A 25,743-nucleotide genomic window follows, 5' to 3' on the forward strand; every position below is an offset into this window, starting at 1 on the left:
TTAAAATGCTAGCAGGATCCATTCAACGCTTTTCTATCAAAGAAAAGAAATATTATTTTCAATCCAACGGGGACCTGATATCTACCCCTTTCAAGATTCCTACAAACTTAATTGTTCTTATGAATTCTAATATCTTTATTTAATAGGAGTAGATACCAAGTTTTTTTTTTTTTCTTTAAATGTCTACTTGCTCCTCAGGTGAGTTGATACTTGTCAAGTTTAATATAGTCCAATGTTAAACTAAGTTTTTTTTTTTTGAATATGTCACTTATATTTAAAACTCAGCCTAAGTCAAAGTACAAGATAGAATGTAATTTGGGCGGAATACAACCCGTATGAAACAAAATCTTCCTATCTATGTACCGCGACGCAATCCAGTGAGTAGCCTTGTTCGAGGCATGACTATGCCAGCTAAACGACCAATTCCTTGATTTAGCCCAACTTTTGATGTCTGCTACAACAGTGGCGATCTTCCATGGGCACTTTACTTTGACTTTGTTGAAGCAGTTGATAAGAGTCTTGCAATCAGATTCAAAGATCACCTCAGGGATGTTCTGTTCCTTTGCCATACAGCAGGCAATTCTTAGGGCTCAAGCTTCAATCATCAAAGCCGAGGATACCATAACTCTGCCAGACCGCCAATCGTGAGCTGATCCACCACTATCTCTAGCAATTATGCCAAAGGCAGCAAGGCTGCAAGAAGATTTAAACACTCCATCACAATTAATTTTCAAGACTGATGGAGGAGGCAGGGACCACCTTTCCACCCGTGATCGTATAGTAGAATCCATCTGCATTTTATCGCAAACAGTTTGCAAGTAGTCCACATTTGCTCCTCGTGCCTGCTCAATCACCACTTCTGGCCTTGGGTTCTTGTCATTGAAGACACACCTATTCCTGTCCTTCCAAATTGCCCAACAAATTTGAAAGATCAACCCCACATCTTCTCTTTCAGATTCTTTTGAAAGGCACCCACACAGCAAATCTTCTAGCCATTTGTCCACCGCTACAATATCCTTTTGGAGCACCCAGAAGGCTTTGCCACTACCAAACCACATAGCTTTAACCCATGGACAGTGGAACAACATATGTTCAATCGTCTCACTAGCACTTGCACAAATTGGGCACATAGGATTAGGGGCACATTTCCTACGGAATAAATTGGCTTTGCAGGCTAACCAATTGCAAGCAGCTTTCCACATGAACAATCGAATCTTGGGGGCTATTAGAGAATTCCATAAGCTTGTCCACATTGTTTTTTATGGGATAAACGAACCAGAGGCCCTATTAGAAGCCACCTCAGTAACACTCTTCTTTCTTTGAAAATACCCTGACTTCACAGTATACTCCCCACAGTTAGTGTGACGCCAAATGAGTTTATCCGGGGAGCTTGAGAGACTAACTAGGATTCTACACACAGCTTGGACCTGTTCTTCTGGTATACAACTCATGAGTTTCTCCTTGTCCCATTCTTTGGATGGCTGTTTGATAAAATCCATAACCTTTATTGGTACTTGCTGACCGATTTGTATTGGAGTCACCTTGCCACCAGGAATATCAGGAACCCATTGATCATTCCAAAAATCAATCAAGTCTCCATTCCCCACATTCCATTTAAGCCCTTTTTTAAGCAAATCCCTCCCTTCTAGAAGACTGGACCAAATCCATGAAGGTGCAGCCCCTTTCACAGCTTCCATACAATTTTTGTTGGGGAAGGAAAGGCTTTTAAGGATCCTTGCCCAAAGTGAATTAGGATTAGAAACCAACCGCCAAAACTGTTTCGCCAAGAGTGCAATATTAAAGGATTCAAAATTCTTGAAACCCAAACCACCCATCCCTTTTTGGTTTGTCAGTTTATGCCACGTTCCTCAGTGAATGTGTTTGGCTCTATCTATGTGGCCCATGATCCTCGATTCAAGTCCTTCCTTTGCTGGTCTATAGGTTGTTTAACCTTCTCGCTTTAACCTGCACAGTGAACGCACGACTAAGACCTGGCCGGGGTTGCTTGGCAAGGCCCTCAGGCGAGAGGATGAGAATCTGCAGAGAATAAAGTAAGAGACTAGGGTTTTTGGTATTCAACAGTGTCTAGAGTGTACTTTTTTAGGATCATTCCTCCAGTATTTATAGAGTCTCCTTAGCTTGCTCTCTAAGGATGGGCATGCGCCTTGCACGAACTGAGTGACATCACTAAATAGATCTGGTAACCGTTTCAGGCGTGAGCTGGCACGCCCATGTGCACCCATGATTATCTGTAGGCGTAACCGTTTTAGCACGTGAGAGAGCACGTGATTCAGCCGGCGGCCGGGCTCCACATTCGACCGAGTCTGACGTGAGGCTCGGATGGGGAGTTTCCAGATAAAGCTATCTTCCTAAAGGTGGCCGAGCCTGAGTGACACCCTTCCGCTGCTAAGCGCAAGGCAGGCTTGTCGTCGGTTAACTTACAGGCTTCGGCCTGTGGCCGAACCTGGATCTGGGTTTGGCCACGACCGCCTAGTGCGAGCAGACATGTTCGGCCTACTACACTATCCCCTTTCCCCCACTAGACTTTACTTATCACTGAATGCAAACAGGCACAAATAGAGCTTGGAACTTTGAAACACATGAAGGTATACATCGAAATTGGTTGAAGCACAGACTTAATAAGAACATCCTTTCCAGACTGATTCAATTCCTTATTACTCCAACCCTGAACTTTTCTCATGATCTTGTCTCGTAAGTAGCTGACACTAACATATTCTCTTTTGGACTTTCCCCAGAACAAGGGAAGCCCAAGATACTTGGCATCCCTTTCCATTTCCTTCATTCCCATAATACTTTTCACTTCTTCTTTGATACTCTCCCTTGTGTTAGGAGAGAAAGACAAACTTGACTTCTGCACATTAAGGGACAATCCAGATGCCTCACTATAGCACGATATCAACTGCATAAAGTTTGAGCAGTATTGGGGCACCACTTCTAAGAACACAAGGGAATCATCAGCGAAAAACAAGTGTGAAAGAGTAGGGCACCTCTTTCTTATCCGAATTCCCCCAATAGATTTGTTCAACACAGCCTTTTGTAAAAGAGTAGAGAAAACATCTGCCACTATCAAGAAAAGATATGGGGATAATGGGTCCCCCTGGCGAAGACCTCTTCCTGGATTCACTGAACATACATGTTTTCCATTGGCCATGATTGAGTAACACAAATTGTTTCACCCAATTGATCCATCTGTCATTGAATCCCATTTTCTCCATTACTTTGAATAGAAAATCCCAACAAACACGATCATAAGCTTTGTTAAGGTCCAGCTTGATAGCCATAGAAGCTCTTGAGCCTTGTTTCTTGTGCTTGATAAAGTGAAACACCTCATGGGCAATAATAATATTATCTTGGATTTGTTTTCCAGGAATAAAAGCCAATTGGTGCTTCGATATAATATCGCCAATAAAAGGTTGAAGCCTATTAGTGAGTACTTTTGAAATAATCTTGTAAATAAAGTGACAAAGGCTAATAGGGCGGAGGTGATTCATACCTTCAGGATTAGGCACCTTGGGGATAAGAGTGACGTTAGTTTGATTCACCTCCTTGAGAAGTGTTCCCTCTTGAAAAAAATTTTAAATAGCACCAAAGACATCCTCCCCCACAATATCCCAATAGGACTGATAAAACAATCCTGGAAAACCGTCAGACCCAGGGGCTTTCAAAGGCCCAAGTTGATAGGCTGCCAGCTGGACCTCCTCTCTTGTAACTTCTCTGCACAGTTGATCATTACACTATGGGGAGATGATTGGGTCGATAAGGCTAAGCATGTCATCAAAGTTTCTGCTAGGGGGGGGCCTTATACAAATCCTGGAAGTGCACCTTAATCACCTCAACAATTTCCTTGTGTTCAGTCTTCCAATCCCCATTCCTATCTTTCAGCCTCATAATTTGATTTCGCTGGCATCTTTGAATAGTGGAGAGATGGAAAAAGCAAGAGTTCCTATCCCCCATTTGAAGCCATTTGATTCTAGATCGCTGATGCCAGTACATAGCATTTTTCTGCCACAGGTCTTCCAATTTACCTATCAATTCTTTTTCCATCACCATCAAATCAGGGTGGAAGCCATTTTCAAGGTGCTTTTGGATTTCCAGCAGTTGGTCCTTGTGGCAACAATCTTTAATTTCAGATTCCCAAATTTCTTGAAGTTCCATTCCTTAAGTTTTTCCTTACAACCATGGAGCTTCTTACACACAGACTTTATCAATGCCTCATCACCTTCTTGGTTCCAAGCTCCTGTAACCACTTCTTTGCACTCCTCATCAGTAATCCAGAAAGATTCAAACTTGAAAGGCTTCCTTACTTTGTGTAAGGAAACAGAGGTATTTAAGATTAGGGGGTTGTGATCTGAACCAACTGCTGCTTCTACAAAAACCATAGCTTGTTCATGAAGTTCTCTCCATTTGGAATTTGCAAAAGCCAAATCAATACGCTCCATTATGAAACCATCTCCACTCCTGTTATTTCTCCAAGTGAATTTTGGCCCCTTGAACTCAAGGTCTATCAACCTACATTCTCTCAACATATCATGGAATGAGGCCAACGAGTTCTGACTGGGTAGGTTACCTCCAATCTTATCCTTTATTCGAGCCACCTGGTTGAAGTCCCCCATACAGAGCCATGGTAATACTTCCGATTGGGCAATCCTCTTAATATTATCCCAAACCAATTCTTTTCCCGACCTTGTAGGGCAACCATATACGAAAGTGGTAACCCAACAAGAAGGGATAGCCTTGTCAGTAATAATCACATGCACAAGATTCCTGCTAGCAAACCCCACCTTAACTTCCAAGTCATTATTCCACCACAGGGCCAGGCCTCCCGATAAACCCTCAAGATCAACATAGCTACTACTATCAAACTTTAAACTATGACGGATGGTCTCCAGTTTGACATTATTGTTCTTCGTCTCCATCAAGAAAACGATGAAGGGGCAATTTTTGGATATCAAATCACTTAAAGCCTAGGTTGTCAAGATACACCCAATTCCCTGACAATTCCAGGTTAGGATCAACATAAAAAATGTGACTGTTTCGAGCCAACCACAAGCCCCTCTCCGTTTAACTGTAAACTTTCTTCCTTCTGGTCTGTGGACATAGGAACCAGAGCTTGAGAACAACCAGAATTCTCTTCGTATTGCTGAACTTGTACCTCAACCAGATCACTATCGAGCATTGGTGAACCAAGCATAAACTTAACCCCCTTTTTCGAAGTTGTAGAGGCACGGGTACTGTTATGAATTTTTCTATTGGGTCTATTGGGAGGAGAAGGGGCAATAGTGAGGTTAGGGTTGGGGGAATAGAGGCGAAGAATTTTTGAGTTATTGCCATTGAGTAAATCCTCTTGAGCTTTCCTTTTGATGGCAAGGGATTTAAAGACAGAGGATAGGGCAATATCGTGAGATTTAAGAGAGGGTGGTTGCTTTAGTTCAATCAGGATTGAGGGTGGGAGGGGTGAAGAGAGGGTTATGTCTTTGGAGACAAGGTGGGGTGGGCTAGTATGGGTGGAGATAGGGCTCAGATTGGGCTTTAAAGCTCTTGGGCTATCAGGTGGTTCCGTTACAATATAGGGAGTGGCCGATTCGGTGGGTTGAGAGAAGTTTGGGCTTTGGTTAGCACTGGGCTCTTGACAAATAAAAGTTGGGTTGCCATTCGGACCCAGCCCACTAGCCTCAAAAGGAATAAGGGAATCTACAGATGTGGATTCAAAATTACCTTGCGCGCTACTCAACAGTATAGGATGAGAATAAATAGCTGTCCCTTCTGGATTGCTTACACCTGTCCCCAGGATGATATTACTTCTAGTACGGCTTTTGGGTCGTGGTACCTCCCCGCCCACACCCGTTAGCTGGATTTGGCGTGTAATGGGACTTCCCACGCGTTCCCCAGGTGTAGCCTCCACACATGGATTATCGTTCCTCTGTTTCTCCGGCCGCCATGCAAGGAGGCTCTCCACCCCTCTCTCTGCTTTATTCACCTCATGGCGGATTTCTTCGATCGGCGTGGCACCTTTCCGAGCCCTCCCCGTCCTCAGCTCAGGGCCATATCCTGACTGGCTTTCTTCATTCCTTGACAAGAAATGGCATGTCCTATTGTCGTGACCAAGTCTTCCACAAGCATAACAATAATTTGGTAACTTCTCGTATTTGTACGAGATCCATAGGTCTAATCCCGTTTTTCCTTTCAACCAGAAACCTTTGGGTAGAGGTTGAGAGATGTCAACTTCAACTCTTACGCGGAGAAAGCTTCAAGCTAGAAGCATATTATTTGGGGATGTTTCTAGGGCTAATAATCTTCCAAAATGCCTACCAATGATTTCAGCATTAGCCCTAGACATCTTTTCCACCGGCAGCCCATGGATCTGAACCCAGAAAGGGCAAACTGAAAACTGAAGTTGAGAGGCCACCATACCTTCCTCGAGTGGCTGCAGGATCATGAGGCTATTCATTACAGACCAGGGGCCCTCAAGCAAAACCATACGTTTATCCTCTATATCCTCGAATCGAAAGAGAAAAACATTGTTGTTCCAATCACTTACATGAAAAGGGGATCTGACTTTCCAAGCAGCTGTGAGGATGTTGGTAACGATTGAAGCATTAAGAACTTTGGCCTGGATAATCTTGCCCATTAGACATAAGCTGTTTGTCACCCCTGTTTCTCCGGACCCTTCTTCTAGGTCCAAAAATTCGAACTCCGCCATCCGAGGTAACGGAGAGAGAGGGGACGAACAAAAAGGGGGAGGAGAAAGGTAAGGAGATTGGGAAAGGTGAAAGTCAAGTAGGATAGGAGCAAAGAAGGGGGTTGGTATTCAGGGAGATAGAAGGTGTGAATGGAGGAGAAAGAGGGGGGGAAAGGGTGGGAAGGGAGGTTTAGGAGAGAAAGATCAGAGGCAGAAGGAGGAGAAAGAATAGAAAGAGGGTGGCGGAGCCACTTAGGGCAAAGGTCTCATTGTAGAGAGAGTAAGTCGAAGCTCTCAATTATATATATGTATGTTAAACTACGTTTATGAGACCTTTTTTCACCACAATATCCATATTGCATTCGCATATTTATGCCTTTTTTTTTTTGCATTACCTCGTTGTTCATTCTATCAATTTTATGCTTTGGCAAAAACCTTCCCACCTTATTTTCAGTACCTTCAAATAAGGACTCCAGTAGTAACTAAGTACCCTGCATAATTGCAATTAGGCCTGTCAATGGACCGGATCTGATCCTGATCCGATCCGAAAAATTCAATCCAAATCCGATAACGTCAATCCGATAATCTGAATCCGGTAATCCAAATACTGATCGGATTCGGATCGAATTAAATCTGTTATCAATCCGATCCGAAATTTTATTTTTTTAATTTCTTTTACTTTTAAAAAAAACTGTAAATTTTTTATTTTGAACAAAAAATGTTTAAGAAGTTGTATTTTTATTTCAATTTTTTTCTTTGGAAAATAATTTTTTTTGAAAAAAATATTTTTTTTTGCTAAAATTTTTGCAGATCGGATCCGAATTTTTCGGATTTGGATTACCACTATCGGATTCGAGTCTTATCGAATTTGGATTGAATTCGAGTCTTATTGGATTTGGATTTGTCAGATCCGGATCGGATCCGGCCCATTGACAGACCTAATTGCAATCATAACCAATGGGACAGGCTAAAGCTGGAAAGTGTGGCTCCACAGGAGGTGGTGGAAGCTATTATGGCCATTCCTCTTCCGGTGATAGATAGGCCTGATCAATTGGTGTGGCATTTCAATTCCAGTGGAGTTTATACTGTCAAATCTGGCTACCACATAGCCCATAATTCGGTGTTGAGTCTTTTAAAGGAAAAACCTGAATCTTCTTTTCAACCGAATTAGAGTTTGTTGAAGGTTATGTGGAAGATGAAGGTGCTAAACAAGGTCAAGAGCTTTTGGTGGAGAGCATGTACCAACAGTTTGGCAACCAAAGAAAATCTGCTCAAGCGTAAATGCATGTCTTCTAATTTGTGTCCTATCTGTGAAAAGGAGGTGGAATCGGTGGAACACACTTTATTTTTGTGCCCTTAGGTTAGACCAGTGTGGTTTGGTTCCAATATCCAAGTCCTAGGGAATTTGGGTGGTAATGCTTCCATTGTGAAATGGGCATTAGAAATGGTGGAGTCTCTCACTTTTGATGAGGCTATCGACTTTATGGGGAGGGTGGCTTTAATTGCTTGGAACATTTGGAAAGCAAGAAATAATTTTGTTTTTCGTCAATCCTTGGTTAACCCTTTGGCTACTGTGGCTGCTATCAACCATAGTATTTTGGAATTCTCAAACTTTTCAGTGATAAATTCAGTCCAAATGGATAACCCTATTGATCAGGAGGTGTCAACCACATGTAGGGCTCCGGACTTTGGTAAGTTTTAGGTTAACTGCGATGTGGCCATTCCTCCAAAGTCCAAACAATGGGAGCAGCACTATAGCAGTGGTTTTAAGGAACTGGAAAGGAGAGATTATGGATGGATTTGCAAGGCCGGTGTATGCACGTTCCGGTCTGCGAGGGGAGCTTCTTGCCATTAGAGCAACCTGTGAATTGATTCTCTCTGGGCCTTAAAGAGGTAGAAGTGGAGTCTGATAACAAGAAGGCTATCGCTCTTAGTGTTTCAGAACTGGTGCCGCCTTGGGAAGCAAGAGCAGTGGTGTTGGATATCCGTCATATGGCTATTGAAGGACATATTTCTTTTCGTTGGGTTTCAAGAACAGCCAATAGAGCTGCTCATGAAGTGGCAGCTTTAGCTAGGCGTAATTTGCTTCCTTGTAATTGGAGTGTTAATCCTCCTTTATCTCTTCTTTCGATTTTGTGTAATGAAATATCTATGTAAGCCCTTTGGGCGTTTTTGCGGATCAATCAAAAAAAAAAAAAAAACCGTATAAATGTTTTCGTTCACGTTTGCAGTCATTTTCCTAATGTAGTAACAATGATTAATGGCTATGAGTCTATGACCGGAGTGCAGTACTGGTTGCTCTATATAGAGCCTAAGATATCCTCACATGAACACTCTCAAATGAAAAATACGAGTAATGAAATTATATATTTGTTTTAATTGTGATTTAACGTAGACTTCGGCTACGTAAAGTCTAAAGAGAATAAATAATGAACAATAATATCTTGGTATTTAAACTCAAAATGGTTGATTTTCTAACCCACTTCATTTTGCGCGCTCAGCACCAATTTAGCTTCAGCCGAATCCATGACACCCCCAATTTCTTCATAGTCCTTCCAAACGTACTAGTATTTGAGAACTCATTTATAGTTCCTCTCTCATTGTATAACCCATTTGGACACCCTTTTTTTCCCTTCTTTCTGCTAGGGCACTTGTTTTAAAAGTCGCGAATGTTACTCCTATGTCTTTTTATAACTCAAGTGTAGTCTACTTACACGCACCTCAAAAAAATTTGTGCGATAAATCTCACCATCACTCTCAGGACCCCAATTAGAGTTAGAGCAAATCCAGATGTTACTTATTGTCTGGCACACACTAATAGAAGAGAAATGAGATCGATACTTGGTTGTTTGCACATGTGAAAATAGATGTAGTGGGGGTGTTTGGCACAGATTATTTTGGTGGATTATAGAGATAGGATTGTAGATTGTACAGTTTGGATTATGAAAAGCTTATAATCAGCATCTATAAAAGTGTTTGGTAGAAGTGTGAACAATAGATTATGCATCTGCGAAGTGTTTGGAAGTATAATGAGATTATTAGATTGTGGATGATCATTTGACCACTATGCCCTTTCTATTATGTCTCTTGATATAAACATATTTGACATTAATTTTTTTGAAACTATAAATCTTTTTGAGTATACTTATTCTTCCATTACATAATAAGAAACGCTCTTCATAACGCATTTTCTTGGCGCAATGTTACCTCCATTTCATAGGAAAAAAAATACTCTAGACAAAATTATCTCCACAAGTTAGCTTCAGTACATTAGCAGAAAAAATTTATGAGTGAAACTAAAACGTTGGCACCACAAATATATAGCGTTGACACCACAAACATATAGCGTTGACAATATGGTTTTTTATGGTGTAGCGTGGTTGACAGGTGTATAACGTTGTTCAATAAGTGTAGGTAGTTAAGAATGTTACAGATATAAAGGTCATCAAATTTTCATATTCTAGAATAAGAAGCCAAAAGTAACCCTGGAGCTATTTTTGAGATTATGTCTCCTTAAGTTTGTTTTGATAATCCATTCTCTCAGAATCAGTTCATAATCCCTACTGAACATATCTATAATCCAGAATCAGTGTCAAACACCCTTAAGTAAGATATATTGATTAATTATGAGTTTATTTTTTAGAGATTTAAATATAAAAAAATTGTTACGCATGATTAAAAATTTTATTTTATGAATTTACAAGTTGTTTACAATATACTAAGGGAAGTGATTTTGGCACTCTCCAAATTGATAACCGCACTCCAAAAGGAGAGTGCCAAAATCAATCTCTATATGGAATTAAGAGATTGATTTTGGCACTCCCTTGGGGAGTGTGATTATCAATTTAGAGAGTGTCAATATCAATTCCCTATACTAAATATCATCTTTGCCTATGATATTCTGATATATTTTATAAATATTTAATTCGTTAATGACTGCTATGGTTAATATTCTAGTTGCTAGAGTGCAAAGATTTGATTCCATTGTTGTTGGAAGTAGCTAGCTCGCCAATGCCAAAGTCCAAGCAATATAATGCAATATATTCATATAGTACGTATAAGATACTCCAAATGACACCCAAGTGAAATCCGGAGGAAATAAAGAGTGACTATCTATTTTTTTATATGATAAATTAAGTGTTCGGGTCAGTTTACTCGTATCTCAACTAATTCTAGAGAATCAATCCCGTCGTCCATTATCGGGGGCTCAACTAAAGCCGAGGCAAAAAAATTTTATAAACTATCCCCAAAAGAGTTTATAGCATACGAGAGGTTTCAAACCTATGACCTATTGAAAGGTTTGTTTTTCTTTCGAGATTAAATTATATACACCACCGGTGTCAACAAAAGTTTCCTTCAAATCAATTAAATTGCACCATGTCGTCAAATAGTGGTGTCAATTAGTAGTGCATGACGACGTAGCACAATCTAATTGATTTGGAGTAAAATTTTATTTACACCGGCAGTGTAAATAATTTTGTAACGCTTTGTTCGGTTCGTGGTTTAGTTTTAGTTTTAGTTTTGTTTTCAATCATTACCCTATTTCTTTCTCCAATCATTATCCTATTTTTTCAATTATTACTTTCCCATCTATCTCTATCTCTCTCCAATCATTACCCCTATCTTCAATCATTACTCTATTTCTCTCTCCATCCACTACCAAAACTAAACTAAACTAAACTCTCAACCAAACACAACCTAATCTCTCTCTTTTCTTTCTTTTTTTATGGAGTTGAAAGGTGTTGTTTAGAGCTAACAAATTTGCTTTTGGAGAAAAAAAATCGATAATAATTATTTAGAACTACTTCCAACTTGTGGTTTTATTGGTTGAAACCTCAAATAACTGAAGTTCAACCGAAAATTTTCTGCACTATATAGACATAAAAGTAGGAAAATCAAAATTTTCTGGAGAAAGATATAGGGTAATGATTGAAAAATAAAATTAAAACAAAGTAAAATTTAGAAACGAACAAAGCCAACAATTTGCACAACATTATGCTCAATATGTAAATGTGGTATCTCTTCATCGGGGATTGAAAAATAATGTATCATTCTACCATGTTACCAGCAGCAAAACAGTGCTTTACTGACATGTAGTGCCCAATTTTGTACAATAATTGTGTTTTAGGCTTTCCTGTGATGAAAGGTATCCCACCTAACCCTCAACAAAGACACTTTTAGATGTAAATTTACATACCTTAATTAAGATATTTGTAACATAAACTAATTGACTTTTCCCTTTGGATTACATTTTCTTGTTTGGTATACCGGTAGAGATAAAACTCTGAGAAATATGGTCCAAGAGGTTCAGTGGGTCAACCTGCTATTGCCCGGACACAAATACCCTTGTACTGGTTCATCCGGTTTCGTGGTCAAAATTGTACGAGGGATTTGGGTTGGGTTGGGTTGGGGTGGGGTGGGGTGGGGTTTATGCAGGAAAGACAATAATTCCAGTGATGCACTTAAATTCATACACAAATATAAATTCATCACTCATTAAGTAGTGAACCTCATATATACATTAGAGTGGGTAGTGTGTGAGACCCACCATCAATGTAAGTGGTGTGGTACTGGCACTATGGTTAAGAAGAATACACCATTGTTCGTTGTTTGGGTTAACTTGTTTCGAAAGAAGTGAGAGAGAGAGAGAGAGAGAGAGAGAGAGAGAGAGGTCTTTCTTTTTTCTTTTTTGTTTTTATGTCCCGTGTCCGCATCCCACGTTTCCCCCGCATCCCCGATCCCACATCTACAGCGAGCCAGAGAGCGCCACAGCATTGCTAGAGAGAGAGAGAGGGTTTTAAACTGTTTTGCGTGACGTAAATTTGAACTTCTCGTTGAAATCAAGCGAATTTCGTACACGTATACGTTACAGGATTCAACCTTGCGAATCGTCTTCGGGGAGAGGTAAGCCGATCGAAATTGCACATATACTCCGTATGCGTTTTGATCACGTATGCATAATGAGACTCTATGTTGTGGTTGATCGTGTGGGTATATGGTTTGAATTTTTCTTTGGAATTGTTTTATTTCAATAGAATTGTGTTTTCGTGGGGTAATTGATTTGATCTATGGTTGAATTGTGAGAATACGTTCGAAAGAACGTGTTTTTCTGAGATTCCACGTGGTTGTGTGGAGATCTGGTCAGATTTGATTTGACCAATTTTACAGGTTCCCTAAGTAGTTCATTGGAATTGTTATTGTGTGTTGTTTCTATCGGAATTAAACTCGAAACCTGCAATTCATTTATGGATTTGGACGACTCCTTGATCTGTCATGTTTAAAAGGTCACAGCTTTTTGGTTTTAAAGAGCTGGAACCAAATTGCGCTTTTAGATTTGTTGTATGTTGATCTGAGTTGGTATTTATAGAGATGGCTGTGGATTTGGATTTGGAATTGGATCATTCACTCTGGATTAGTTGTAAGCCAGATGCTGGCTTCCTTTGGTGGTATGGATTTTTAGGGATGTTTCTCACTTGAGGGAGGTGGGATTTGAAAGTGATAAGATTAAGGAACTTTGGTAGAGTAACCCCTAAATGTTTGTTTCATCGTCATTTACTTCGCCTCACGATAATGCCTCGGTGGGTTTTGGAAAGAATTGGAAAATGGTTGTTTGCAAATACTCTTGGTTGTTTCCCTTTTACCATTGAACTCTTTGTCTATCTGTAAGCTCTCTAAGGCTGCTTTTGGATCTTGGATTCATGAAAGATTTTGTGGAGGGAAAGGGAATATCTTACCTTTCCTTTCCTTTTGCCTTGAGAAATCCTTCTACGTCCAAGCCTAGAACACAGCTATAAATGTTCTGGATTTGTGTTCAGTATACCTTGTTGAATAAGTGAGGAATATAAAGGAAGAACCTACTAACAAGTTCAATGCATTGGTGACTGTATGTTATGTCTTTTTTTGTGTGTGTGTGACTATGGTCCACAATAAGTTTTGTTTCATGTTTCTTCTTAAGTGTTGTCTTATTGTCTCACCACAATTGCGCATGAAGTGATTGAGAGGATTAAAAAAAGGTGTCTCATGACAGTAGGTTTATTCTAATTTTTTTTTTTTCCAGGTAAACAGTTAAAGTGGATCTGAGCTCTTATTGGCATGTCTAAGATATGGTGGTGAAGAAGAAACATAATAATGGATTTCACGGCTACGGGGTCCCTGTTATTCCTAGAGGTCCCAGATCCATAAGAGTAAGCATGACCTTTATGCTTCAGCTTTATTTCATCCATTTGTGTTCCCGATAATACCTTGTGTTAAAACACTAACATTTGTTATGTTTTGGTTCTTGGTTTAGAGGAGAGACTTGCTTAAGAGAACCATTGAGGATAGCCAAATTTGTGCTTTTGAACTATTGGCTACTGTTGCGGGCAAGTTGTTGTTGGAGAGTGAAGGTTCTGCTTCTAGTAATGCCGCAGAAGGAAAAGATCCATCTAGCCTTCACAGTGGTGGTGTTAAGCAGGAACAACTGGAAGGAGCTAAAGCTTTGAGATCAGAGTGCCTTGATCAGGGAAGCTGCGTAGAGAGTGTCTCTGTTGCTGGACGCCATGTAGAATCCATTTTGAGAGAATTGCCTTCTGCGGTTTGTGATCCTGTTTTGGAGAGCACTTCTGTTATTTCGAGTTCTAACTTCTCCGGAAAAGTTGTTCATGATTTGAAGTTGGAAATCCCAGAAAACCAGACATCACTGGAAAAATCCTCTTGCAAAATAGAGGGAGGCTCCTCTGATATTGGGCAATCATGTGATGGTTATGTAGATAGTGGAATTGCAAGACAGCTAGAGGACAAAGGGGATCGTAATTATAATGTACATTTGACTACAGCTAGTACCTCCAATCCAAAGGATGAAATGGAAATATGTGTGAATACCCATCCATTGATTAATTCTGACAGTAGTGTACAGTTGACCTCATTTAGGGATTCTATTCCTAATGCTTCTTTTCCCAGGCGTAGGAACAATGTAAAGGTAGGTACTAGAGATGATGATGAAAAATTTGTTGGGAGCAATCTTCCTAACTCCAAGATAAGGTCCTTTAGGCCCCAACGGATTGGACACCGAAGAATAAGAAAGTTGCTGACCTCAAAATACTGGAAAGGAGCTCCAATGCTGAAGGATTGTGAATATTCTAACACCAGTAAGTGAATACTTTAGCTTTTAGTTTTATAAATGAGGCTAAATTTTTTTGCACACATGCACGAGTATACATACCCACATCTAGTAAACAACCAGTAAACATCTGTTACCTTTGTTTCAGATGGGTGTATAAAGTGTGTCTCCCGCAATAGGAAAATCCTTCACACCTGCGAAAGAATTCAACGCGAAGGCCCATTTAAGAAGAGGAGAATTTTCAACCCTAGCTCAGCACTTGCATATGATGGGGAGGGAAGTAGTGAAAGTATTTCTAATTCACCTGAGAAAGGCATGAAAGGAGAAAAGAGTGGTTCAGGTTTGAATAAAGGTTCTTGCTTTTGTACTTGTCTTGGTTATTTACAGATTTTCTGTATTCCATATTCTTTAACTAGTAATTTTTATTTTTTGGTGCAGCAAGTTTAGTATCCTCTTCAGCTGCATCTCATCAAGCATCGTTGCAGTCGAAGGAATCACAAGGTACTAGAATCAACACCCCTTGCAATGTAAAAGAAAACAATAAACAAGACGACCAGAAAAATAAAAAACTGTGTGTGTGTGGGAGTGATGTTCGTAACTTAGTATTCTCAAATTCACTATTTTCCTCTATTCAGTGAAGTTCAGCATTAAGTCCTTCAAGGTACCAGATCTTTACATTGAGGTCCCAGAAACTTCCACCGTTGGATCCCTGAAGGTATATGCATTTCCCTGCCTGTCTCTTTATCTATCAGGTCTGAGGGACCAAATATCCTGATTTTTTGCATGTGCCACTTTGTCCTGTTTTGTTATACGACCGGTGATTTAGACTTGGCAAATTATTTCATTAGCTCTTTCATGCTAAGTTGATTGCAATTTGCAATTTGTTCTTTTTTTCACATTTAGGGAAGTATAATTTGTGTCACTGTTTTGGCATTTTATATCCCTGCTTGAGGGATTTGACGGACTTCACATCTAGCTGGTTCATTAGGTTTTCATGCCATGTTGGCAACTAGAAAATATATGAGACCATCGTTTGGCGCTCTCATTAAATATGCCAAATGGTTTTGTCATCTTCTGATTTTTTTTAGAATCTTAATTATTTTCCATTTTAGTATGTCATGGGGAGGGGCCGAGGATATTTGTGACCAAAATGCTAGAGTGAATTTACTTTAAGCCATGTTCCCATCCTTTTCTACACCTTGAGTTGGATGGGAGAAACCACACGTTCATAAGATTACTGCTTATATTCTAGTATGTATGTAACCATTGTGATCTGGACAGTTTCTGCACATTGTCATAGATTAGGGGTGGTGTCATTATGCATTAAACTGCTGCGTAATTTTTGTGTAGAGAACAGTTATGGAGGCAGTGACTGCTATTCTTCGAGGTGGATTACATATCGGTGTACTACTTCAAGGGAAAGAGGTTAAAGATGATAATAGAACTCTATTGCAAACTGGTATTTCTCATAATGACTACCTGGATACGCTTGGTTTTACATTGGAACCAAGTTCTGCAACAGCTTCTCCACCTATGTCCCCTAAAGATCCTCCAGTTTTGCTGCCATGTGAGACACACCAAGATTTAACCTGGTAATATATGTTTGCTGGATATTGGCACTTATTCCCGAGAATGATAATATAGTTGATTCAACATTTTTATAGCTCTAGACTCTCCTGAAGATAAAGATGCTACTTGAAAAGTTATTGTACTACAGGAAAAGCTCAAAGTAGAGCAACATTCCTTGTTTGATGACATTTCTTATCTGTTGTCTTTTCTTGTTTTTCTCATCACCTGATGTCCACTGTTTATAATTGTTTGGTTGTATATCATAGATTCTTCTTATAACAGACATACGTGAGAGAGACAGAGAGAGTAGAAACTGGTATGTATTATTGATAGTTAGAAGATTACAAGGCCGGGTATATATAACCCTTAAAAAGATACACAAATGGTAAATCTAATCAAGCCTAATCTATGCCCTAAATAGTACGATATGATTATGCCTAATCTATGCCCTAAATAGTACGGTATGATTATGCCTAATCTATGCCCTAAATAGTACGATATGATTACGCCTAATCTATGCCCTAAATAGTACGATATGATTACGCCTAATCTTTGCTATAAATAGCTACGATTTGATTACAATATGATACACCAAGATACATTCCATTTACACCCCCCTCAAACTCAGGATGCGAGAGCGGAGAGCATCGAGAGTTTGCCAATGAGGAAGCGAAACCGGGCTGCAGTGTGGGTCTTCGTGAAGAAGTCCGCCAACTGCAACATGGAGGGAACAAAGGGTAAGATAATGGTGTCGGACTGAAGATGCTGACGAACAAAATGGCAGTCAATTTCAATGTGCTTGGTACGTTCATGGAAGACCGAGTTGTGAGCTATCTGGATAGCACTCTTATTATCACAATATAAAGGTGTAGGAGAAGAGAGAGAAACACCCATATCCGAGAGGAGCTAGCGAAGCCAAACAATTTCTGAGGTAGCCTGAGCCATGGCACGATATTCGGCTTCAGCAGTGGATCGAGCAACAACAGATTGCTTTTTGCTTTTCCAGGAGATTAGGGAATCACCTAGAAAAACACAAAAGCAAGAGGTTGATTTGCGGTCACTAATATTGCCTGCCCAATCAGCATCAGCGTAAGCTTGAAGAGTCAAAGTAGATGTAGAAGAGAGTAGAAGACACTGATGGAGAGTACCACGAACATAACGTAGAATGCGTGACAAGGCGGCCCAATGGGTAGATCGAGGAGCAGAAACATACTGACTCACAATATGAACAGCATGAGCAATGTCTGGCTGAGTCACAGTAAGATAAACTAAGCAGCCCACCAACTCACGATATTTAGTAGGATCCTCTAGAGGAACACCATCAGAAGGAGAGAACTTGGCATGGAGCTCAAGAGGAGTATCAACGGTTTTGTTATCAGTGAGACGAGCACGGTGGAGAATATCAGTAGCATACTTGGATTGGCCAAGAAGGTATCCTTTAGGGGAAGAAGCAACCTCAATACCAAGAAAATACCGAAGAAGGCCCAAGTCTTTCATTTCAAACTCACGGAAGAGATGACATTTCATGTCATCAATAGCAGCAGAATCAGAGCCAGTGATGATCATATCATCAATGTATAACAATAGAAGAACTAGACCGTGAGAGGTGCGTCGAAGAAAGAGAGCAGAGTCGTGCGCACTAGGCTGAAAACCAATCTAAAGAACGACATCCTGAAAACGGGCATACCAAGCATGAGGAGATTGTTTCAAGCCATAGAGAGCACGGCTCAGGCGACAAACAAAACCAGAGGGATGAGAGAAGCCAGGAGGAGGACGCATATAAACCTCTTCAGAAAGGTACCCATTAAGAAACGCATTCTTCACATCTAATTGGTAAAGAGGCCACTGATGCACAGCAGCGACAGATATTAAAGTGCGAACAATGGTCATTTTGGCGACAGGTGCAAAGGTCTCCTCATAATCAATCCCATACTCCTGAGAAAACCCCTTAGCAACTAAGCGGGCTTTATAGCGTTCCAAAGAGCCATCAGAATGAGTTTTCACCTTAAACACCCATTTGCAACCAATAAGATTCTTACCTTCCGGTAGTGGAACCAACTCCCAAGTGTGATTTTGAGCAAGAGCAGTAAGTTCAGCATTCATAGCTTCCACCCAATTGGGATTATTGCAAGCTTCTTTATAAGACCTAGGCTCAAAGTAAGTGTGAATCCGAGAAAGAAAAGATTGATAAGAGGAGGAAAAACAAGTATGAGAAAAACCAAATTTTACCGGTAGATGACGATTTTCCCGAACAGGATACCGGTGAGGAGGCGGATCAGGAGCTTCCAAAGCAGATTGGGAGGCAGAAGAGCTGGAAGGTGGAGCTGAAGAATCTACAGGAATATCAGAGACCTCAAGCGTGGAGGTATATTCTTCTGGCGGCACATCCATAGGGAAGGGATCAATATGAATCGGATCCTCTTTGGCCACAGGAGCAGCTTTGGGAGGAAGAGTGAAATAAGGTAAACGCTCTAAGAATGTGACATGCTGTGATACATATAGCTTCTTTGTTACTGGATCATAACACCGATAACCCTTTTGATTAATGCCATATCCTAAGAAGACACAGACGACACATCGGGCATTGAGCTTAGAGCGATCCTTCTTAGGGAGGAGGACAAAACAGGTAGAACCAAACACACGGAGAGAATAGTTGGGAATTTGACCATGGAGTCGCTCATAAGGGAAATTGCCAGATAGAAGGGGAGTGGGCATCCGATTCAGAAGATAAGCGGCTGTGAGGACGGCTTCTCCCCAGAAAACAGAAGGAACTGAAGATGACAATAAGAGAGACTGAGCAGTGTTAAGAAGGTGACGGTGCTTCCTTTCGGCTCTACCATTTTGGGAAGGAGTGTCAGTGCAAGTGGATTGATGAATAGTCCCATGTCTGTTTAAAAATGCATTAAACTCAGAAAGAGAGTACTCCCCACCTAAGTCAGAACGAAGGATTTTAATAGATGCAGAAAATTGGGTTTGAACCATGGCATGAAAAGTTTGATAAATTTTATAGAAATCAAACTTGCGCGTCATCAAATAAACCCATGTATACCTACTATAATCATCAACAAACGAAACATAATAAACAGAACAAGCTTTTGTTGTAACTGGGGATGGACCCCATAAATCTATATGAACAAGTTGAAAAGGAGATGAAGAAACAGAAGTACTCTTATTAAATGGTAATGCAGACATTTTTGAAAGTTTGCAACCACTACATTCAGAAATGTCACTAATAGAAACTTGACCCAAAGACCCAGACTTAGCTAAAAGTTTAAGACGCTCACTAGACAAATGTCCTAATCTAGAATGCCAAAGATAAAAGGGAGACGACTTCTGATCTAAACAGAAAGACGATGCAGCAGTGGGAGATGACTTGGTCGGAATGCGTAAGCTTTCCAAGGTATAGAGGTCGCCAACTCTACGGCCTGTTCCAATCTGCTTCTTGGACTCCCGATCCTGCGCAACACAACCAAATGAAGAAAACACAACATCAAAACCAGAGTCAGATAGCTGGCTAATTGAAACAAGGCTTAATGTTAACTGAGGAACATAAAAGACATTAGAGAGAGACAATGAATTCGACTAGATGGAACCAATGGAAACAACATGCATGGGAGACCCACTTGCGGTGGCAACACTAATAGGAGAGATGGGAGGGACACATTTGCCAAGAAGAGAGGAATCAGGAGTCATATGATGTGAACAACCAGAATCAAAAATCCATGTGGTTGGTAATATACCTGTGACACCTGAACCACGCAAACCTGAGTGGGCAGAAGACTTGGCAGAAACTTGGGAAGGATCCCCCTGGATGGCTTCCATGAAAGCCTTATACTGCTCTGCTGATATTGCTCAAACATGGGAGGAGAAGGAACCACACCAGAAGTAGGTGGGCAATAATGCTGATGTGATGACCGAGGAACTGAAGGGCCACTTGAATGAGAATTATTTCGACCTTTACGCTGAACGCGCTTAGGGCAAGCATACTTCCAATGACCCTTCTGATGACAGAAGCTGCACTCATCTGTGGGAATGCGAGGCCTAGGTGTTCCCGGAATCTGAGTAAGATGGGATGCCGGAGTGGGCAAAAGGGGTGAAGAGTATTGAATAGGCGGAGCAGACTGAGTGGCAAAGACAAACTGTGAGGGAGGTGCCAGATTAGCCACTTTGAACCGTGTTTCCTCAGCAATAAGCTCATGAACTGCACCATCTATTGAGGGCAATGAAGACCGATGCAAGATAGCCCCTCGAAGAGGCTCGAACTGAATCCGAAGGGCCAAGAGAAACTGTACAAGCCGCTTTTTCTCCCGATACTGCACATAGCTATCAAGAACTTGCAAGTCTGACGGTTCCATAAGTGCTAACTGATCGCAATAGCTAGTCATCTCATTATAAAACTCCTGAATAGATTGGTCACCCTGACTGGCATGGTGGATTGACAACTCAAGCTCATACTCCTTAGCAAAATTGGACTCAAGATACATCCCTTGCAGATAATCCCAAACTTTCTTTGCTGTATCATACTTCGAAAAGTTCATGCCTATACTTGGTTCGGAGGAATTATGAAACCAAGTCAGAATACGTGCATTTTCCCTCTCCTATTTGGCTAGAGCAGTTGCATAATCTGCGGCTTTGGGATCAGTGGGTTTCACGATGGAACCAGTTATATGTCCCCACATACTTTGACTGGTTACAAAAATTTTCATAACAGTGGACCAATAAGAATAATTAGCGCCATTCAGACAAACGCTAATACCCTGTATTTTATCTTCCGACATGATGCTAAAAGAGGAACGCAGTCAAAAAGCAAAATACCAAAGAACTAGAGCAGATGTAGAATACCAGAGCACCACAAAAAATTTCAGGGTACCACAAAATACCAGAGCAGATGCAGAATAGCAGAATACCAGAGTCCAAATAAGCAGAGCTGAGAGCACCAGAGAGGAAGAACAAAGGGCTGCAAGTCTCCGGCGAGGCTGGGTAACGTCGGAAAACAATCAGAGGTCGTCGGAAAATGGCTGGAAGGCTGTCGGAAGACTGCTGGGTTTCAGATCTGAGCCGTCGGAAGCCTGTGAGACTCGTCAGAGGTTGGAAGGTGCTCGCCTGAGGTCGGCGAGGGTCGTCGGAGGTCCAGCGACGCTTGTTGGAGGGCTGACAAGGACTGGGTTCATCGGAGATGACTGGGTTACAAGAGATGTGACTGGCTTTGACACAGAGAGAGAGCGAAGGGTTTACTACTGCTGATATGTCGATTTGAGAGGAAGGAGATGGGTTTTCTGAGAGATGTTGACTGAGAGAGAGATGGAAGAGAACAGAGACAGAGGTCGGATCATCTTATTCCCGCTCTGATACCATGATAACAGACATACGTGAGAGAGACAGAGAGAGGAGAAACTGGTATGTATTATTGATAGTTAGAAGATTACAAGGCCGGGTATATATAACCCTTAAGAAGATACACAAATGGTAAGTCTAATCAAGCCTAATCTATACCCTAAATAGTACGATATGATTACGCCTAATCTATGCCCTAAATAGTACAATATGATTACGCCTAATCTTTGCTATAAATAGCTACGATTTGATTACAATATGATACACCAAGATACATTCCATTTACATCTTCCACCATCAAAAAGCTCCAAAATTATTTCCTATTTCCCCTATAGTGGATCACTTAACTGCCACCACTTTCTAGAGATATTTTGGCAAAGAATATGCTATGATAGAAATTTGAATTTTTGATAGTTCTCTATTTGTTCGATTTACTTTATCCAACTTAAAAGACATCAAGTCAGTAATTGATGTGAAATTGCTTCACGTTCAGGTTGACAGTCAGTCCCATTTTGGATACGGAGTTCGCTAATGCTTCATGTGATCCTCCTCCAGCAGCTAATGTGCCCAACCATGTGGAAAGTAACCATGAATTGGCTCTCTCTCCTACAGATGAAGTAACTAATGGAACAACACCAAATTCTGGAGCCTTGGTTTCCATCCCTCCAATTAGTGTGGAGGCACTTGCTGTGGTTCCGTTGAACCAGAAAACTAGGCGTTCTGAACTTGCACAACGGAGGATTAGGAGACCTTTCTCTGTTTCAGAAGTAGAAGCACTGGTTGAAGCAGTTGAGAAACTTGGAACTGGAAGGTGTGTGAATATGTATCTCATTCCTTCATTATGCTTATTCTTCTCATTCCTTGCTATCGTAGGGAATTCTAGTTTTCTTTCTCTTTCACAAATGAAGAGAATTTCATTGTTTGCTTTACGATATAAAGATTTAGTAATCTATGATTGTCCAGGTGGCGCGATGTTAAACTGCGTGCTTTTGAGGATGCTGATCATCGTACTTATGTGGACTTAAAGGTACAAAATCCTTTTGCTAGCTTTATCCATAGTCATTAGTCAGAAACAGTGTGAATGTAGTTTAACTTGAGCTAGAATATTGGGAGTGTCTTTGAGAGTGACGGATTGGTGCGAGTCTAAGTGATAAACATTGAACTAATATGGTATTCAACGAATACGGAATACCATTTGATTGTGCATTTTGATTATTTCTTATAGACACTATCATTTTCATGCGTTATATTTTAGTAAGGGTAAAAAAAGGACAGAAAGTAGAAGAGGTGTGGATGGCCCATGTGTAAAGATATTAGCAGTGTCTTTGAGGTTGACAGATTGGTTACACATCCAAGAAAAACAATCTAATATAATTTCCTTTGCAAACTGCTTGAGCATGCATTTTGATTATTGCTGGTAGACACTTCATTTTCACACAATCAGTTTTAGTACATGAATAAAAGATGAATACAGAGAAGAACTTTCGGATGTTGGATATTTTGGCTATTGATTTTCAAAGGGACATGCAAATCCTAATGCCTTGTGTGAGCAGAGGAACCACATGGGTTGTTTTTGGGTAGACTAATTTGTTGTACGATAATTTAGTAGTTACATAAGTAAGCTTTGTCATGATCATGATACGATGACTTTGTTTGTGGGTGCATGCAGGATAAGTGGAAAACATTGGTTCACACGGCGAGCATCGCTCCACAGCAAAGAAGAGGGCAGCCGGTGCCCCAGGATCTCTTGGACAGAGTCTTGTGCGCCCATTCTTACTGGTCTCAGCACCAATCTAAGCTACACGGCAAGAATCACACTGAACCTCTCAAAATTTCAGACACCCAGGCGGGACAAGTTTGAAAGAGGTACCCAGTACATATTCTGTAAAAATTTGCTGCACGGAATGTGAGGGGTGCAAAAACCCATTAGTGTATTATGTGTAATATTCTCACTCAAATTGATTTATCACCAGGACGTGTGGAGGCGCTGGTGCTTGTAAATTATTTGACAAAATATAAGCATTCTAATCCAATGTTAGGCGCTTTGATTTGGTTGAGGTTCCATTCCTTTACGTATGTTGAAACGACAATCATTACATTGTTGATCTTGTTTATAGAATCCTTGATTAATTGGAAAATTTCTTCTTTTATCTTACTGGGCTAATTGTTGTTTTCTATTGGTGATTCTTTTTGTGTTTTACTCCATGTACACTTTTGTTTTAGCATGATGCAAACAGATAGAGTTTGTCATTATTATTATTATTATTATTATTATTATTATTATTATTATTTTTCTTGAGCAGTTTTTTTTTTTTTTTGTTGGGGGGGGGGGGGGGGGGGTGGTGGGGTGTGTTGTTATGAAATTGAAGAAAGTCAACTTAGCAAAATGTATATGGATTATGGATTATGGATGGGATGGCCATTGCTTTGCAATCAATCCTTTCCTATTTGATTACAGCTGTGTCCTCATCTTGTGTATTCATGCTCCGAGTGTTATATACTACTCTAACATAATATTTGCCCCAATGATGGGTAGTTATGATCAGATCAAAGGAAAAAGAAAAAAAAAGATTGATAGTTATTATGATAAAGTAGCAGCCAGGCACTTTATGTGAGGTATCACGCATGAGGCTCAGTGTATAATACTGTATCCACATGTCAAAAGTGCATAACCAATTTCTTGTTGCTTTCACTTTTCATAAACCTAACTTCATTTTATGTTTCCTGGTTTCGAAAACCTAAGAAGTACGGATATTTTAAAGAAGGCGGCATGTCTGTATTCAACATGTTGGACGCTGAAACTTCGAAACATGTGTCCTTCTCGGAAATTCTTGGACACGTGTTTGATGCACTTTTTTTTTGTATCCATAAGACAAAACAAAAATCTTAATATCGACTCATGTCCAACCCTCTTTTCATAACGTGTCCGAAAAATGTTAGGTGTTGACGACAAAGAAATTGATATGTTATTGACACTTGAGACGCAGTGTAGAGAAATGCAAAAGATATGCGTTTAAGGATTTCTTGACCGAGTCTAGTGTCCGTCGAAATTTTCCATTATTTTAAATATTGAATACAAACTTATGGCCATACGTGGTTGAACATATATTATTCAAAATGTATGAGTAACGTGTCCATACCCTACATTTTAAAGATATATAATGCATTTTCATATCCGTTTCCGTACTTCTTAGTAGAAAACAGAGAGTAAATTTGTCGAACTAAATTACTTTCCACTGCTATCTCAAATCGATCCCCTAAACTATGGAGTAACTGTTGTTTCTAGGATCTCAGACAGAAGATGGCGGAGATTTCAATATTCTTCCTTCCAATTAAACAAAGCTGGGCCTGGCTGTGATGGGTTTACTGTCGGAGGCACGTTGGGCCACGTGATTACAACTTTTTCGGCGTCCAAATTAAATTAAGATGGCAAACACATGATTACTACCAGAAGGAAGGAACATGCATGCCAGCAGCATGTGCTTTTGAAATCCGATCTTAATGTTTATTAAACTAATAAGTTGACAATTAGATTCTTATTACGGAAAAAAAAAAAAAAAAACTGGGTTATATCCTTCTTGCATTGCACTAGCCATTTGGATTTCGCTTTGTGTCCTTGTTCAAATTAAAGGTGCTGGGTTTATATGTTTATTTTTATTTAATCTTTTTTTGAGATAAGAAATTATTACTGAGAATACCTAATAATGTCTAGCATCTACAATTCTGGCATTCTACGCAAAACATGGAGTCCGATTTTAATTGTTCATCCTCACTAAATGAGGGTGAACATTACCATCACTCCTATTGTTTCTTTTTAACTTGTAGGCCCTCTCTAAAATGTGAAATTAATTAGAAGGCTATTCAACGCTGTGAAGGGATCAATGCTAGAAGAAAAGATTGTATAAACGGGAAGTATTTTATTTTATGGGGGCCCTTTTTATGTGAATCCTTTTTTAAAGTGAAAGTAGCTTTGAGAAGTTCAAATTTTCGGAATACATACATGCACATTTGTGAAAATTGAGGCCTCTTGCAATTATAGGTC

At 40.2% G+C, this 25,743-nt stretch overlaps 2 protein-coding genes across 3 annotated transcripts; one reads left to right on the forward strand and one right to left on the reverse strand.

Moving 5' to 3' along the window:
* Nucleotides 1–590: 590 nt before the first annotated feature.
* On the reverse strand, nt 591–1,253 carry LOC131321203 (uncharacterized). The gene has a single exon (XM_058352207.1). The coding sequence runs from the start codon at nt 1,251–1,253 to the stop codon at nt 591–593; it is 663 nt and encodes a 220-aa protein (XP_058208190.1).
* An 11,064-nt stretch (nt 1,254–12,317) lies between these two features.
* LOC131320409 (telomere repeat-binding protein 4) lies at nt 12,318–23,851 on the forward strand. 2 transcript variants are annotated; one of them, XM_058351111.1, is made up of 10 exons: nt 12,318–12,604; nt 13,758–13,884; nt 13,989–14,826; nt 14,947–15,150; nt 15,237–15,299; nt 15,434–15,513; nt 16,149–16,390; nt 22,195–22,512; nt 22,665–22,728; nt 23,371–23,851. In XM_058351111.1, exons 2-10 carry the CDS (start codon nt 13,804–13,806, stop codon nt 23,560–23,562), a joined length of 2,082 nt encoding a protein of 693 aa, XP_058207094.1. In that variant the 5' UTR covers nt 12,318–12,604; nt 13,758–13,803; the 3' UTR covers nt 23,563–23,851. The 2 variants fall into 2 exon arrangements, with proteins under 2 accessions (XP_058207094.1, XP_058207095.1); XM_058351112.1 differs by having other exon boundaries at nt 14,947–15,138.
* The last annotated feature ends 1,892 nt before the right edge of the window (nt 23,852–25,743 follow it).

This window comes from Rhododendron vialii, chromosome 3a (genome assembly GCF_030253575.1).
Source record: "Rhododendron vialii isolate Sample 1 chromosome 3a, ASM3025357v1".
NCBI classification, from domain to species: Eukaryota; Viridiplantae; Streptophyta; class Magnoliopsida; order Ericales; family Ericaceae; genus Rhododendron; species Rhododendron vialii.

Bases quoted from the DNA above. Each gene is read 5' to 3' on its own strand.
- LOC131321203 (XM_058352207.1), bottom strand. From the start codon at position 1,253: ATGTGGACAAGCTTATGGAATTCTCTAATAGCCCCCAAGATTCGATTG.
- LOC131320409 (XM_058351111.1), top strand. From the start codon at position 13,804: ATGGTGGTGAAGAAGAAACATAATAATGGATTTCACGGCTACGGGGTC. The intron at 13,885-13,988 runs GTAAGCATGACC...TTCTTGGTTTAG, and splicing joins GAGGTCCCAGATCCATAAGA to AGGAGAGACTTGCTTAAGAG. The intron at 22,513-22,664 runs GTGTGTGAATAT...ATGATTGTCCAG, and splicing joins GAGAAACTTGGAACTGGAAG to GTGGCGCGATGTTAAACTGC.